Source organism: Oryx dammah, unplaced genomic scaffold, assembly GCF_014754425.2.
Source record: "Oryx dammah isolate SB20612 unplaced genomic scaffold, SCBI_Odam_1.1 HiC_scaffold_16, whole genome shotgun sequence".
NCBI classification, from domain to species: domain Eukaryota; kingdom Metazoa; phylum Chordata; class Mammalia; order Artiodactyla; family Bovidae; genus Oryx; species Oryx dammah.
In genome coordinates, this window is record NW_024070200.1 from 40,087,761 (window position 1) to 40,104,831 (window position 17,071).

Below are 17,071 nucleotides of genomic sequence, written 5' to 3' on the forward strand. Positions count from 1 at the left end.
TCAAAACTGTCATCCTTTGCAAACTAGTATATATAGGGTAGATAAATAACAAGGTCCTACTATACAGCACAGGGAACTATGTAACAGAAAAGATGTTTTACACATATATAGCTGAGTCACTTTGCCAGACAGCAAAAATTAATACATTATAAATCAACTTTAACAAATGTTTTAAGAAGGTAAAATTAAAAAACTGACATTGTTAAGGGTGCATAACCATCTACCCAACCAACATGACAGGACTGACGTAACCAAGGCACCCAAGTGCCTTAGAATCTCAAAGGCAGTTCTCAAAAGTTACCACGTGCCAGGTTCTTTTCTCTGCACAACTGGAGGAGTAACAGGCAGAGGGCCCCTACACACAACCATCACACACACACACACATACACACACACATGCCAACCTGAAGGTAAACAGACACACAGACACGTGTGCTGAGGGGACACCCCACACACACCCATGCACACACATCTGAGCCTCTCAGGGCCCCAGCAGTGCCCGGGAACCCTCTCAAACACCCCTGGCTCTGGGTGGCTGGGCTCACCAGCACCGCCAGCTCGGTTTCCATACTGTGATGTAATGGGGCAGGGCGGGGCAGGGCCGGGGGCTTAAGTAGGTTATGCTGTACATTGTCTCAGGTATTGACCAGCGCAGGTGAGCGTCTCAGGGAGCCAGTGCCAAGACTCCACTTACGTAGTTTGGGGCCAGGTCGGGGTGGTTTCTCTCTATGCCGTCATCCAGGATGGTGACCACCACATTCTTTCCCGTGTAGCCCCGCTTCCACGCCGCCTGGACGTTCATTTCTGACCGGCAGCGGCTGTTCTTGTCACCACAGTGCTGCAGGCACAGGAGACACAAAGCCCCCAGCACAGACATTGCCTGACACAGACCTGCCAGCCCAACAGAAGAGCTGTGGTGCTCACGGGAGGACAGGGTAGGGCCTCCGTTCCTCCTCCTGGCCCTAGCAAGAGTCATCGAGGAGGGCTGCATCTCTCCCGCCCTGACCTGGCCACTTGTACAAGGAAGGCCCTCCTGCCCCAGCCAGGCCATGTCCCCACGGCTTTCCCTGGTGTCCTCGCCCTGCAGGGGCTCCATCCATGGCTCAAAGTGCCGCCCACCCTCCTCTGCTCTGGGGGCCCTTCACCCTGACCCTCACATAATGAAAGAAATTCACAAGAGAGCATGTGCCTGACAGCACTGAAATAGGGGTTCTATGCGCAAATGAAGTGTATCTGGAGCTGACCCATCTCAGAAACACAGGGCAGGGAGAGGCCCATGGCCTACTTACCATGTACCACATGTTGGACCAGATGGGATCATTGAAATAAAGTGCCTGCGGGTCGTTTCGCACCTGTCTCTTCACCCGGCGTTTAACTTCCTGTTGCTGGAGCCATTTCACCTAGCAGGGGAGAGATGCAGTTACTCTGTGTTTCAGCAGCCATGTCCTGGTTCCACAAGGCCGCTCTGCAGGTGTTCCAGGCGTCCTTCTCCATGAACATCTAGGTCTATCAGATGCCTCGGATGGTTAATTCCAACGAGACATTTTCACTTCTGAGCAACCATATTTGAAAGATGAAAACCAGTCTACACGGAAGGGAAGAGGACCGGTCTCATGGAACAGTAGGAAAATCATCCTACTAAAGGAGACCTTGTGAAATGGCCAGTACTTTGGTGACCCTTGTCCCTAATTAAAAGGAAATACACGCTCAGGAATGGAGCGTGCAGAGGCATAAAAGGTGTCAAGTGTTTTATCGGGAGGACACGGTTAATTATGATGACCCCTATAATGGAAGCACAGCAACTGCTGCAGACCTGGTACCAGACATGCAGAGAAAACCTAGGGAGGCACACAGCAAAACATTGACAGCGATTCCTGGATGGTGTTCATTTAAGATTTTACTGTTTCTGTAAGATTTTAAAATTACTTTCAGGGTTTTATAAACTGCTTTCGATCGGCATGACCTCCTGTCACAATCAAGGGAAAAAAGCTTGAGAGGCAGGATAAATGTTACTTAAGAGCAGGAACCTTGAAGCCTGGCTGCCTGGATTCAAATTTGGGCCCAAACTCATCAGCAGAGTGACTTCAAGCAGGGAGCCTCCCTGGCCTCAATTTGCTCATATCACCTGTGCAATGGCCATCACTGTGGCATCACAAGGAAGGATGGCATATAAAGTGTGCCATCAGTGACCGGCACACGGATATATCGTCATCACATGTGTGTTTGTGTGTGTTTCAAAGTGGAAGAGGTTTCTTTTTCTTTAAAAGATAAGGGAGCTGGAACTCCCATGCCCTGAACCTAAACATTTTCTCGGTCCAGCTGCTATGGGTTCCCAATCCCATTCTGCTGCCACTGGGACTCGGCTCTGCACAGGGGCTGCAGTGGGCAGGATGGGGACACCCAGCCCTGCTCTCAGAAGTTGGTGCTCCAGTTGAGGACTCCCACCAGGCAGCCCAGAGTGAGGCAGACAGGTGGCCAAGGGCTGGGAAGGTAGGGGAGGAAGACAAGGATGGAGCCTTGGGCATGGGGAGCTGGGTGACTTGGAGGGTCAGGCCAAGGCTGGTGACCCCAGGGGGAGGAAGGCACAAAGGTCAAGGGCCAAGCAGCTCCCCTCAGACCTCAGCTTTGACCTTCCCACAGGCACCTGAGCGAGGAGAGTGGAACAGCCCCACATCTAAGGGGGACCCTGATCTCCAAGGACAACACGCTCAGAAGGAAATGTCACCAGGGAAGGTTCAGCACTAAAGAACCTGCCTGCCAGTTCAGGAGATGCAGGAGACAGAGGCATGGCAAATAAAACCGCACAGTGAAGTATTCTGCTCACAACACCCTCTGATGGCATTGTGAGACTTCCCGAAGTGTTACTGCCTGAACCAGGAAGCTTTAACTCGGTATAAAATGCCTAAGACCCTATGCCCTAATTGGCTGGGCTGCATGCTGTAAGTACAGTGGTCGTACCCCATAGACAGCTCAAGCTCCTGGGATGGGATGCTCCGGGCCCACCGGCTCGGCCAACTCACTACCCACTGGGCTGCACTTCCCATCACAGAGGAGGGGGCCTTCCTCTCCCAAGGCCAACTGGGTGGCTCCCACAAACCAGGCAGGTGACGGAGGGCATAGTGCCATCAGTCACAGAACAATCCCCCTGTGGGATAAGACATTAAGGGCTCCTGGTCTCAGTGGCTGCTGCACTCTGGGTAAGAACCCAGTTGACACACAGTTTGGGTGGGGGTGACGGCTGGGGGCTATCCCTGTGGCGTGGTCTGGAGTAGCTCTCTCCCCCGGGACAGGTCACTGCAGGACACTGACAGCTGCCAGGCACTGTCAGGCCAATGGACCTGGATACAGTAAATCACTCGCCAGGCCTGCACAGATGAACTCCCAGATGCCAGGCACAGAGGCTGACTCAGCCCATAGTCACCTGGTCAGGGCCAATCCCCCTCTCCCTTCTCCAGGCCCCAGCCACAGCCCGGCTTCTCAACCGGCTCCAGGAAAGGGCAGAGGGTTCCTGCGTTCCATCTCCTGCTATTTTCCAGACTGGCCCTTGTGTCTCTGGGGAGCACGGTCCCATGGCCCCTTAGTGGCCTGCTCAGTAATGCTGCACTGTCTCCAGTGTGTCCACTGCTGGTTCTGGTCATGAGCATGAATGTAAACACCGCTGATTCCCACCCAGGACCAGCACCCACCCCCCCACTGCCACACACATACACGCATCTCCACTCAGACACAGAGCTCTGCTACAGGGGCCCCTCAGGTTGGAACCCAGAGCCAGCAGGTCTCTCCAGGAGGGTCAGGGGTACCAGTGACCCCCAATAAGTGCCTGAGACTGTGGCTTTCCCAAGGGGCACCTCATCGTGAACAGTGAGGCTGTTCATGACAAAGGAACACACAGTTCAGGACCCTAAGGACATGTCATCTGTGGAACCAATTCTTGCCCGGAGCTCGGAAACAAGTGAGCCAGTGCAGACCAGCCACAGTTGCTGAGACTAAAACCGTGAAGAAAAAACTCCCAACGTCTGAAGGTCCAGGACCAGATGGCTTCACAGGTGAGTCCTAGCAAACACTTAAGAGATAACACACATCCTTTGGAAGTGAAAGTCCCTCAGTCATGTCCAACTCTTTGTGACCCTATGGACTATACAGTCCATGGAATTCTCCAGGCCAGAATGCTGGAGTGGGTAGCCTTTCTCTTCTCCAGGGGATCTTCCCAACCCAGGGATTGAACCCAGGTCTCCTGCATTTTGGGTGGATTCTTTACCAGCTGAGCCACAAGGGAAGCCCAAGAATACTGGAGTGGGTAACCTATCCCCTCTCCAGTGGATCTTCCCGATCCAGGAATCGAACCAAGATCTCCTGCATTGCAGGCGGATTCTTTACCAACTATAAGGGAAAGCTTCTGAAACTTTTCCCAAACCACTGAAGAGGAAGGAACACAGGTGGAGAGCTGGTGATGATGGTGAGTCGGGCTGGGTGGGGCCTGACCGTGAGCTCTTCCTGCCCCAACAGGCCAGAGCACAGGGAACGTTGTCCTGTTCTGCTGGCAGCCTGCCCACTTTACATGGCAGTTTCACTTCTGGTTGGCTCACTAGGGCCCTCAGAAATTCTAGGTGCTCAGACCTTTTGGTGAAGATGGCAGTAGAGAGACTGCGGTGCACACTGGCTACCTGTCAAGGCCACGGGTATATACTCAGGGAAGCCTGTAGATCCGCGGCCTGGGTCACATTAAGATACACATGTGGCAGTGTGTGCAGGGTGAGAGCTGAGCTGTTGGGTGGGGCCCCAGCCTTCTTAGGAAGAGAACTGATCACTCTGAAAAACCTTCAGGTCCCTGGAAGGAAGGAAGGGACAAGAAAGTCCCTGTCAGCTCTCCATCACTCCCATTAGGTTTCACAGGGAGTTGATTGAGGCCTCCCAAAGGTGCTTTCACTCACCCAGAACGGGGGGAATGTGCCCTGATGCAGGAAGAGGGTCTCTGCAACTGTAATCAGCTAAGGCTCTGAAGATGAGGTCATGCTGGATTATCTGGTTGTGCCCTGAATCCCACAACAAGCATCCTGACAAGGGACAGGCAGGGGGAGACTAAGACCAAGGAAGGTGAGGCTTTGGGAAGAAAACAGCTCCAGGAGGGCCTGGAGCTGCCAGGAGCTGCAGGTGGTAAGGCAGGACCTCCCAGAGGGACCACACCTGCCAATACCATAGCTCTGGAGACTCTGGACTCCAGATGGTGAGACAATATGCTTCTGGTGTCTGAAGCCCCCAGTTGGTGGTCACTTGTTATGGCCCCCCTGGGATCACGGCCTTGATCAGGGCTAAGGTGTTACACGTCTGAGAATTCATGAGGCTGTCCTACATAACATCGGACCTGGAGCCCCCAGAGGAGGGGCTGAGGGCTGTAGTAGGGGCGCTGGTGTGGGGACTTCACCTAAACAGAAGGGCCATCCCAGGGTGCCCACTGCTACCAGCTCTGGCTGGAGCCCCCACCCTAACCGCCCTTTCCTGCACATCACTGGGCCGTAGACACCTACCCCCACTGTCCTCTCAAGCGAAAGCTGCCACAAAAGTGGGTCCTGCCCGCCCACCCAGGGCCCTATCACTGCCTGATTCTCCTAACTCGGCGGCACTAAAACCCACTGTCTCCCCTCAAGCCCCCAAGTCAGGACAAAGCAGGGATCCTCTCCAACACAAGAGTCTCCTAAAGGCGTCAGGACCCCATCACCCACAACTCATTGTGGCTGCCACGCCCCCGGCATCTGGAGGTCACATGACTCTGGGAGGGTCCCTGCTCCATGACCAATGCCTGGCGCAGTCTGACCCCTGCCCAGGCCCCCTCTGGCCTGGCCTCGCCTCATGGTGGGTGCCTCTTCACTGTGTTCCTCTCTACCCTTCCCACCAGGGAACCATGCCCTGACACCTGGGCCGGCCAGGGTGGGCCGCCAGGCTCCTGTTCCCTGAGCGTGTCTGTGCAGTGACGCCGCTGACATGGAAGACGTGGACACGGACTCTTCAGGAGCCACCACCCTGCTCCCCAGGAGGGAAGGATGTATCTTGGTCATGCAAGTCTCTCCAGCTCTCAGCCTGTAACAGGGTCCTTGTCCTCTGTCTTCCTTAAACAGCAAATCACCCCTGATGCTGAAAAGGGAAGCATGTCTCCTGGGGCTGGGGCTCCCCTGATCTGGCTCGTCCAGCACTGCCCACAGCTCTGGCTGAACATGTCCAGGTCGGTATGACCACCCTCTGCTCCCCACTTGCCTGTGTGAAGCCAGGGCTGCATTTCGCTCACCACTGTACTTGTGTGTGCCAGGCAATGTGAGGCATACAGTAGGAGTTCACTAAATGCTCTCTGTATGAAGGAATGACATTACATGAATACGCTTTAGGTTTCAAATATAGCCATAGACAGACTTTTGAAACCACTGTAGAGCAGAGTGCTCAACTGGGCCTCCATGACTGCCAGGGGAGCTGTGTGGACTCTGTGTGGACTCTGTGTGGAAGACTGGTGCTTTGGGTTTGCCACATTCGAGCCCAGCTCAGCACAGGTCATCTCTTCTGGGCAAGTCTCTATAACCCTGTGTAAAGCGTTTTCATTTCTTTAGTCATATTTTGAAGGTGAAACATCACTCTGACTTTTTCTTTTATTCATTTTCTGCATGTTTGCCATTAAACATTTTCGTCATGAGACTTTACCATCTTCTCAAGATGAGGTGAAGAGCAGTGTGTACTTCGGGAGGCAACACCTCCTCCAGCTCTCTTCTTGAGAAGTCAAGTTAAAATTTGGCATCTGCTAAATGTCACTCTGCAGTTGAGAGGAGGTAAACTTAAAAGATGCTGAGAAAGAGGTCACGTCAATGAGCAGGACCCTAGAACGGCCTTGAAAACTGTGAGTTATCAGGCCATGCAATGCCCAAGTGTCGTGTGGGCAGGAGGCCCACGCCCTCTTCCCTTGGGCTGCAGGGCCAGAAGGCGGCCAGCAGGTCGTCCCAGGTGCAACAAGTGACAAGGGGCTGTTCTGAAACTTTGTCCCATGAAAGAATGCCACCAGAGCAAGAATAGCCCTTGCACTCCACCCAAAGCCACTGCACACCTGTGCTCTGCTTAACGCCCTCCACCACCCACAGGCCCTGCCCGCTAGGGAAGCCCTGGGCCACCACCAGGAGCTGGTGGGTCCCAGAAGGGGCCCCGGGGGCTCCACTCGGAGACAGAATGAAGGACAACAGCCCTTCTCTGAGACCCTTGTGACCACCCTCCCAGACCCCCACCGGCTCAAGGGGAGGAGCAGGAACTGAATCAAGCTGCCTGCCTCCTCCCAGCCCCCACGCTCAGCCTGTGACATGGAGTTCTATTCAGGTCCCGTGTTCGTGCACAGCAAGAGAGACAGTTCCGGTCCGCCTTCCCCTCTCTCCCCACCTTGGCATCCTCGAAGTGAGGGACATATCCTTCTGTCACCGAGGAAGGATGGAGACTCCCTCTCCTGTGTGTTGTGACAGAGCCAGCCATGCCTGCAGACCAGGGCAAGTCTCTGGAAGTCATGAGAGGCCAGACTCCAAGTGTCCAGGGCCCAGATCCGAAGGCCTCTTCAGGAGAGAGGCTAGCGGCAGGCACACTGGGAAAGTAAACCTGTGACCCTGTCGTCTGCGCCTCACCCTCCAGCCTGTGGAGCGAGGGTCGGATCAGCCCACCTGGGGCCCCTGCATGCAAAGGCCTGGATGCTCACATCCCGAGTCCCATCAACCCTGACTGCTCCACACACCTGCTGCAGCACGTGCTCGGCCAGCTTTCCAAGAGGCCTGCGATTCTGGCACAGTTAAGAAGCACAGAACTGAGGCCAGCTTGCAGAGGTGGAGAGTGATCAAAGACAGAGGACTGTCACCCCCTCCTCCGCCCACAGCCTCCTTAGAGTGAGTCTCAGGGAGACACCTGAGCCCCCTGAGGTACCACCCATGGTGGGGAGGAGATGCCAGGCTGCTATGCAAACCCAAGAGCCTGGGTGGTAGAAGAGGCAGAAGAGAAGGAAGACAAACCACAAAACTCAAAGCTGATCTAATGCAGCCTACACGCAACTCCCCCTGCACCAATCCCCCCACGGGACAGAGGCCACTGGGGACCCAGGCACATCTCTATTCCTTCAGCTGGCCAGAGCACAGGCCACCTCTCAAATCCTCCCTGTCAAAGTTGAAGGACAGGGGCCAAGAGGTGACCGCTCATCACTGGTATGAGCCAGCACCACCCCCCTGCAAATGCAGGAGACAAGATGGGACTCAGGAGGTCAGGGTCCTTGATTATCTGAGTCCTCACTTTCCTGAAAGGAAAGGGGAAGCTCCCCTCATCTGCCCTGTGCCCCTGAGGATCACAAAATGGACAGGGGGCCGGAGTGCTGACTCCAGGATCACCAGCCAGACAGGGCTGCCCGGCCGGCCCTCGTCAGTGCCGTCTGGTCAATTAAAGCCCTCTTTAGGGCTTTTGTCACAATTAACCAAGGCTATAAGGTACTTCTGAAGTTGGGCATTTGGCAGTCAAATGACAGGGATGCAATCAGGATCACTGGGCAGCGGGGATGCTGCTGGACCTGAGCGTCCTGGTGGGTGTTTCTCCCTCAGAGCCACAGGCCCAGGGACCCAGAGACACCTTTCTCGAACATCCCTGGGTGATGGACGATGGGCAGGGAGGGGCTGGATTCCTCACTCCCCATGCTGGGCCGGTCTGGGCACCAGAACTCACATCCAAGGCTGACCGCAGGCCAGCCTCAGCTGGCATAAGCTCATCAAGAAATTTCCACCCTCACCTCAGGATCAGTATCACAACCTCTGTGCAGCATGAAGGAGGTTTCATTTTTTCCCTCATTGCCACCAAAACAAGGGAACATAAATTAGACAAAAATAGGATAATATGTAAAGTTACACTTGTTAAAAAAAATTCATTACTGTTTTCTATGAGAAAACAGTAACAGATACAACTTGCTATGTGAACCTACCCTGTGAAAATTGACATCTGCTTCAGTAAACACTGAGGGTCCATCTGCTATTCACCGGGTGGCCTGCCGGACTTGGGAGTGAAAGCAAGTGAGGGTGGCCAGGCCCTGAGAATGTGACTCACCCTCCCCAACCCCCAGCCACTCAGGTACAAGATGGGCTACTCGCATCTGAACCCAGTCCGTCTCTCCTCACACCTCTCCCAGGAGGCTGGAATCCCAGGCCTCCTGGGAACGACCTGCAGTTCCCACCAGCCCTGTGCCAGTCCTGGTCACTAATAGATTCCCAGCAAACGAAGCCGTCTTCACTCCCACCAAATTCCGCTGAGCTTGGGCCCTTGGTCCTGGCAGTTTCTGGGGTGGCTGGAAACAGATTTACAGGAACAAGAGCAGGACCGAGGGCTGAGGGCCTGTCTGCTGCTCTGGATGGGCTCGCAGTGCTGGGAACCCCAGGGAGGAGGATGCCCGTGGGTTCCCAAGCCCGGTAAGACAGTGCATGCCCTGCAGCAGTGGGCAGCTCCAAACATGGCCGGATGAGCCCTGGCCCTGTGGCTTTCATGCTGGGACAATATCTAGACAGCCTGGACCCATCCATTCCAGGAGTCCCAGGGACCTCACAGACCCAGAGTGTGGACCTCCCACCACTTAGAGCAGCGCCCTGAGCCAGCTCCCAGTGGGAGGGCGCATGGGCTGAGACTGGAAAGACACCAGGGGAAGCAGGGTGTGCACAGGCTGCGGGAGGAAGTGCAGATGTCATCCAGTGAGGATCACAAAGCCCAGCCTGGCCGCAGAGAGGCCAGACCAGGGGGCCTGGGCAGGACGTCCCGGGGCAGCAGCACCACAACAAGGGCTGGGCAAGGATGCCCACAGCTGGCCAGTGAAAGGGGCTGTGCGCCATCCAGGCAACAGAGGAAGGGCTGGAGCAGGGGTGCAGGTGGGGACTCAGGACAAGGCAGGACAGGGCTGCCCAGGCAGAGGAACGAGAGTGGGGGAGGCGCGGCTTCTCTCTGAGACAGAGCTGTGGTTGGGATGTTACTCGGCTTTGGGACGTGGTGACTGTAGGACTCTTGGAGGCGTGTAAGTGGGACCGTGGGACTTTTTGAGGCATAGAAGTGGAAGTGTGAGCCTCCTGGTGAATCATAAAGCACCATCTTTTAAAGCCTATTTGAAAATTCTGTTTGCCAGTTCATAGCAGCTACTCCACTAGACCCAGCGGGGTTGTGCTGAAATGTACAGACAGCTGGAGGCCTCCCCGCCCCACATGGGTCGGCCCATCGGGCTGTGTGTGGCAGTCCGCCCCACTCCCCAGCCCAACGCATCCCCTCCACCCCCAGCCCATCCCACAGTTCATCAACCCCCAGATCAATGCAGTCACTTCCTGTCCACGTGCTGGTATTTGCCAGGAACATTGTTTGTTTGCACACCCAGTGGCTCTAGCACACAGAGCTCAGATAAAAGTCCCTCTGTGGTTAATGGAAAGATCAGCTTCACTGTTGCATCACTGCTGGAGGAGAAGCTGAAGCTGATGAAGCTCTGGGGCAAAGTCCTGTCCCGCAAACAGCATGCCCACCCTGGTCCTGGAAATCACTTCCCAGCTCCCAGGCGCTGAAGGGCTGGAGCAGAGGATCAACCTGAAGCCTCCCACCACTCCATGGGAAGCCACCGAGGGCCCCTGACAACATCTTTATCCTTCCATCTCCGTCATTGATCTGGCTGAGCAGACAGTGGGAGGGCTGAGCCAGAGTCACCACTCTAAAATGTAAGGCTTGGAAGATGCAACATCCAACTATCAGCCAGCTTGGAACATAGTCAGAACAAGTAATTTTTAAAACATTTGGGAGCCCTTACAGCTATTGGCTGGTGCTTCTGTAACATGCACCCTGCTCCAGACTCTTGGCGAAAGAACAAGTTAAAAACAAATGCTTTCAGTTGGCTTAAATGACAGCCTTTTGGAGAAACCCAGAGACTGATACCGCACCCGGAGAGCAGGCTGGCTATTCTCCCAAGAAGAGAGAGGGCTGGCCCACCAAGCTCTTCGAGCAAAATGGCCCTTTTCAAAGGCGGTTTAAAACATCAAGTAAAGGTGATTAGGGACAACAAGTGCAGGACAACAGGGTCAGAGCAGAGACACCTAAAGTCTGTGCATGCATGTGACTGAAGTCTTCAGTCTTCCCTCCCGCTGGTGTTCTGTTCGGTTCTGTTTAACAAATGTACACTCTATCAGCTTTCAGGCGAAGTAGGGCTTTAAATTCCATCACTTATCAAAGCAATTGTATACAATAGGGACTGGAGCTAATTAAAATAAAATACCATCTGCATTTGATTGAACTTTATCCTAAGCCCTATAACATTCATTTCCAGTTTGGTCATTCAAACAGGATGGCAACTGCATTCCAATGACTCTGGATAGTATTAAATCATCTATTCCCTTTTTTAATATTAATTACACAACTCTCTGATCGCGAAGGTGTCACAAAACACTTCGCTAATGTGGGAAAGTGTCCTAATGCATTGCAGGAAAAGATAACACTAAACATCTCTGTAAAATAGCTAATTTTACCTGATATTTCATTACAATGACTTGGTAGAGTAAATATTAGTCAGACTGACAGCTAACTGATTTGGTTTGCATTAAAACTAGACTGATTTAAATGGAGGCGTTTTAGTTGCAATTCTGAATTTGTCATTGGTTCTGTTGTCTATGTGCTCTCCCTGGGGCTAAATGTTTAATAAGAACTGTGGGAAACAATTGCAATCACGTGGGCCTTGGGGCACTGGAATGCATGGCTGTTTACCTTTTCTCTCCTTCTTCTCTGTTGGCAGGATGCTCCCACAGCAGCTCTGCCAGGAGCTGATTAAGAAGCTCTGCATAAAAGGGATTTTTAATTTGAAAAAAGTTAACTGGCACTGCCTGTGGGAGTTCCTTCCCTCTTCTTCGAGGCCACAACTGATGACCGGGAGCCCCTGCCCACAGGCCCAGAGTGAACGCAGTGCCTGGAACCCACCCACACGGCACAAGCGCATCACCACAGATGCCAAAGAGGAGCCAGCTGGGGCCCGCCTCAAGTCCTGCCCAGCTGTCTCCTGCAGCCTCACAGCCAGGGCCCCATGTCTGGCCCTGCTGGGGCCACGGGCCAGAGGCCCACCAGGTGGGCATCTCCACGTTCCTGGACACAGGGTCACATTCAGCAGGTGCACAGTTAGTAATTCTGAAAGGAAGGGTGGAGCAGTTGAGTTGAATACCTTTAAAAGGTTTACAATTAAGACACTAGAAAAGAGTGAATCCCCCTACCCACCCACCCCCACCCCAAAACACAGGTTACGTCTCCTATTTCACCTCTGCCATAGTTTTAATAATTAAGAAGCCACTCAGTTCTCCAAAATTCCTCAGAAATGAGACACACAGGGGCCTGGGGCCCTTCACTGCGCTGCTTGTACCTGTACAAACTTCTCCTCCAGCAACAAGATACAGAGAAAGTGTATGGGACCAAAAATAACTGCATGCATGCACAGTTGGGGGAAATTCCCAACAAGATACAAAAAGACTAAAAACCCAGCTGACACTTCTGAAGAGCCTGGAACAGAAGCAGGGAACTGCACATGCCCCTTGCACTCAACACCACCAAAGGGGCGGGCAGACCACCTAAGCCACCCCTTTAGCCTGGCCCTGAACACACCCTGACCCTCACCCCATATAAGGAACCAGCTCCCCCCACCCCACCCACATCGGGAAGCAAGCAAGCAAGGAAGCCGATCGTTTGTTCCTGCTCTCTCTGCTGCAGTAGGGGCCCCAATAAACTCTCGCCTGAATCTCTTGTCTGGCCTCTGATCCATTTCTATTGGTGGTGGGGAGGCCAAGCAACCTGTTGGGTAAGAGAAAGGGAATCAAGAAACCTCCCATCCAGGGACAGCCCTGCAAGAATCTGCCTTGCAATGCCAGAGATGAGGTTTCCATCCCATGTTGGGGAACTAAGATTCCACATGCTCCAGAGCCTGAGTGCTGTAACTGGAGAGCCCAGACGCTGCAACTACTGAGCCCACTCACCACAACTAGAGAGTCTGTGTGTTGCAACTAACACCAGATGCAGCCAAATAAGCAAATTAATTAAAATAAATAAAAGACACGTAGCCAAACAAATAAATGACAAAGAATCCCACCATCCCATCCTGTTCTCATGCACATCTCTATTGGGGGGTGTCCCCCATGCAAATAGCATGCCCTTCGCTGTGACTCTCCCTGTGGGAACAGTAACTCCAAACAAGCATGCCATGCTCACAAGACAGACCTCTGCGTGCTTAAGAAAAACTGTGGAGGGCACGGCAGCAACTCCCTTCTGAGCTTAGACAGGTGAGGAGCCCCTGTGAACCTCAGCACTGCCCCCACCACCAGCTGCAAGGACCCCCATGTGTCTCTGTGATGGCCATGTGCTCTGCACTCAGCCCTACGGTGACATGGGCATGGGGTCTGCTCAGTCTTCTCCAATGGCCCATCCCATGTGACTTAGCCACTACCACCTGCCTTTGCTTCTGAGAGGAAAAAAAATGCACCAGCCCCTGTGAAAAGTGTCCTTCCAGCTCCGTGGTGTGAACACACACAGGTCTAACCACATCCCCACACAGCCAGGTGGGAGGAGGCACATAAAGGTGCCCTTCATAAACACAAACTTCCCCTTAGCTGTGAGGGAAGAATGGGATTAGCACAGTGTTTGATTCTATCTCCTTCTGTTTGTCCACCCACCCACCATGCATCCAGCCATCCTCGTACCCACCCATAAAGCGAACTCAGAACCATACACTGTGTGTCCACCTTATCAGAGCCCAGCTCATGGATGGGCTGGCTCATGCACTGGGATGACTTCCCCATGCTCTTGAAACCAGAAATCACAAAGCTGTAACCAGAGAAGCGTTCCCAAGACAAACCATCTCTCCCATCAACACAAGAGGAGCCACGATTGTAGCAGGGTGGTGGCAGGGGGTGAGGTGGGGGGTGGTACTTGGGACACCACCATGGCCAGTTTCTCTGCAGAAACTTTACTATCCATGTTCTCTGGGGATCACTGCAGGAACATCCCATGCCTGCTTGGGAGTCTAAATGAACACTCTGCACACTGCTTTTAGGAGAGGGTGATTTCCATGTTCTAAAACTACAATTTACCAATGGCCTCATTTGTTTGTTGGGGCCGTAACTGTTTGTCACTTGCACTTCACCATCCCTTGTAGCTCTCAACGCCCTGTGACATATCATGTGTATTTCTATAGACTGTCAGCCCCACCGTCCACTCCAATGGCCCTGTTACGGACATAGCGGAACACACAGCAAGTATTCCAAAATCACCTGGTGAATGAATGAGGCCATCAAAGGCTCACTTGGCCATCTTACATCTTTAATCTTACCAAGCATCTGCTGACCCATGAGTCAAATATTAATCTCAAATCTATGTAGAAAGTATGATTAATCACTGATAAATAAGAATTATACTAAAAACGTTACTAGCCTCTTTTCAAGTTACATCTGCTTTCATCTCAGAGATCACAGGGATTTTTAAGGAAAAAGCAACATTCGCTGCCCAAGTTTTCAAGTTCATGGTAACCATTAAGATATGTGTTATGACAACCACAAAAACACCTGCCTGTCCAAGCTCTAATTTCATTGTTAAAACGACAGTTTGAATTGCATAGCCTTTATGGGTAAGATGCACACATTTATCTCCACTAATTTCTGTGTATTTTGTTGACTTTTAAAGATTTAAAATGATAGCTCTATAGTCATTTGTTGCTTCAAACTGAAGTCAAGAATTTAAATTCTCAAGTCTCACAAAGGACCCAAAAATTTGGAGTTTTTAAATGCTCTGATATGTAGCTGCACATCTGTTTTGTTTTGTTCAGAGAGGAAAACTTAGGGTCATGGAGAATCTCATTAAAATCCAGACTTGGGCATTTTCAGAACCAGAGACACAAACAACCCGCACACGACACTCTAGGCCCTCAGACAGCACCTGCCCAGAGCGCGGAGCTGTACCTGGGGGTCCATCCTGAGGAAGGTGTGAGGGCCTCTGCTGCTCAAAGTCGACCTCTTAAAGGTTTTGCTGTGATAAAAGTGGTAGTAATCATCCAGGTTTCCAATCTGCAAGACAAGAAGCAGGATACCACCAATCAGTATGGTCTTACCAAACCCTGCCTCTCAGAACACCTCCCCCTCCTCTGAGAGACCCATCCTGCCCCCAGAGCGAGATCATCCTCCGTGACGCTCCCCCACTCACATCCCTGCCACAGATTCAAGGTCTGTGAATGTCAACTCGGAGACCCCTTTCTGGATAAACACTAGGTGGTATTTCCTGAGAACTACATGCTCCCCAGATCTTGCAGTGAGTTCGTATCATTTAAGGTTTGTATTACCATGGCCAAATTATTTTAGACAAGAATTCATGTTCATTTTGGGTTAAGCATCCCTGAAGCAGCTCAGTTCGTGTCAAGTCAGGTCTAAGTCTACACCAAACACTCATTTATAAACAAACTCCATGCTCTCTGCCCCCCGGGTACACTGAGACATCTAAGAATGAACGTCCGCTTCCAAGAGCAGCAAGGAGCCAAGGCAAACATGCAGCCTCATCTGCTTGGGGACTGTGGAAAGGTCAGCTGAGAACATCCGAGTCCCAGGGTGTCCGGGCTCTCGGCCAGCGGCGGTCTATCAGGGTGGATTTCAGCTTGAGGGCTGGAGGGGACGCGGCAGGCTGCTCCTGCGCCTCCTCCCGCCATCCCAGCTCCGACCTGCCTCGTGTCTCACAACCCTGGAACACCAGACACTGCGCTCAGGAGGCCTGCCTCTCCTCCTAAATTCCACTGGCTGCTGGAAACAGCTGGCTGGGCACGACCCCTGAGCAGGGCCTTGTCACTGAAGATGGAACAAATGCTACACAGACTCTCAGGCTGCCCTCCTCAGGCGGAACCATCCTAGTTTCTCTTCCAGCTCCTGACGAGAGGGTGGACTTAAGACAGACTGTCCTCTGCAGCAGTCAGATGTCATGGTGACAAACCTGGTTTCAGCCAGACAGGCCTCATCCTAATCTTGTCCACTCTCTTCACCGAGCACGATCCTGTGATCCTGAGCAAGATTACCCTCCTGCAAACCTCAGTTACATGTACAGTGGGGGTAAAACTACATACCTCAGGAACTTGTTTAAGCAGGACTAACGTCCACCCAATTCACCATGACCTTCCGCTGCCCCTCTTCCTGCTCATAGACACTGCCTCTGTCCAGTGCGTGGGTGGGACCAGGCGGAGACCTAAAGGGATGTGGAGATGCTGAGCAGCCATTTCCACATCTTTCCACGAGAAGACTGAGCAGGTGTCTACAGAGAGAGCCTGCCTGACTGTACCCTTTACCCTCATATCCAGAAAACCCAGCAGTCTGGCTGCATCCTGCTTTTCAGTTTCCAGAGACACCGCTTGTCCTTGAAATGAAGAACCTCCTTGTTTGCTCAAGCTTGCTCCAGGGTGTTTCAGTTGTTTTCAAGCACAGAACAGTGAACACCATGACGGCTGTGAAGGGTCAGCCAGTTAGAATCTATATGGTGTCTGCCTCATTTAGTGCCTTGAACACAGTTGCTGTTCAGGAAATCCTGGCTGTATTAGGAGCTGGAATTCTCACCCTGGCTCCTCTTCAAGGCTCCTTCAATCCCTCCCTGGGCCTGGGATACACCCTGACTCAGCTTTACCTGCTGCAGAATCTGGGCTTCAGACCTTCTCTTAGTCTCCTTGTGAGAATAGTAACTCCTATCTTCAAGGTTTGTTCCAAGACAGTCCCTCTCCTCTCTCCCCTCACTATACACACATACCTACATGCATACATACACAGCACACATACACACACCACACACACAGCACACACACACAGCACACACACACACCACTTATACACACACTCACACACATACACACACACCACACACACATACATACATCACATACATCACACACACACTACACATACACCACGCATGCACATACCACACACACACACATCACACATACACCACACACACACACACACCACACATACACCACACACACATACACCACACACACATACACCACACATACACCACA

General features: G+C 52.6%; 1 protein-coding gene across 1 annotated transcript in view; it reads right to left on the reverse strand.

Annotated features, from left to right (window-relative positions):
• Positions 1–17,071, reverse strand: part of PCSK6 (proprotein convertase subtilisin/kexin type 6) — a gene marked incomplete at its 5' end in the record, with an annotated part of 168,981 nt that overhangs the window by 103,273 nt on the left and 48,637 nt on the right. Inside the window, 3 exons of the mRNA XM_040257107.1 lie at positions 695–838; positions 1,290–1,400; positions 14,985–15,089. Coding sequence (XP_040113041.1) covers positions 695–838; positions 1,290–1,400; positions 14,985–15,089 — 360 coding nt within the window. The remainder of the gene's footprint in view (positions 1–694; positions 839–1,289; positions 1,401–14,984; positions 15,090–17,071) is intronic.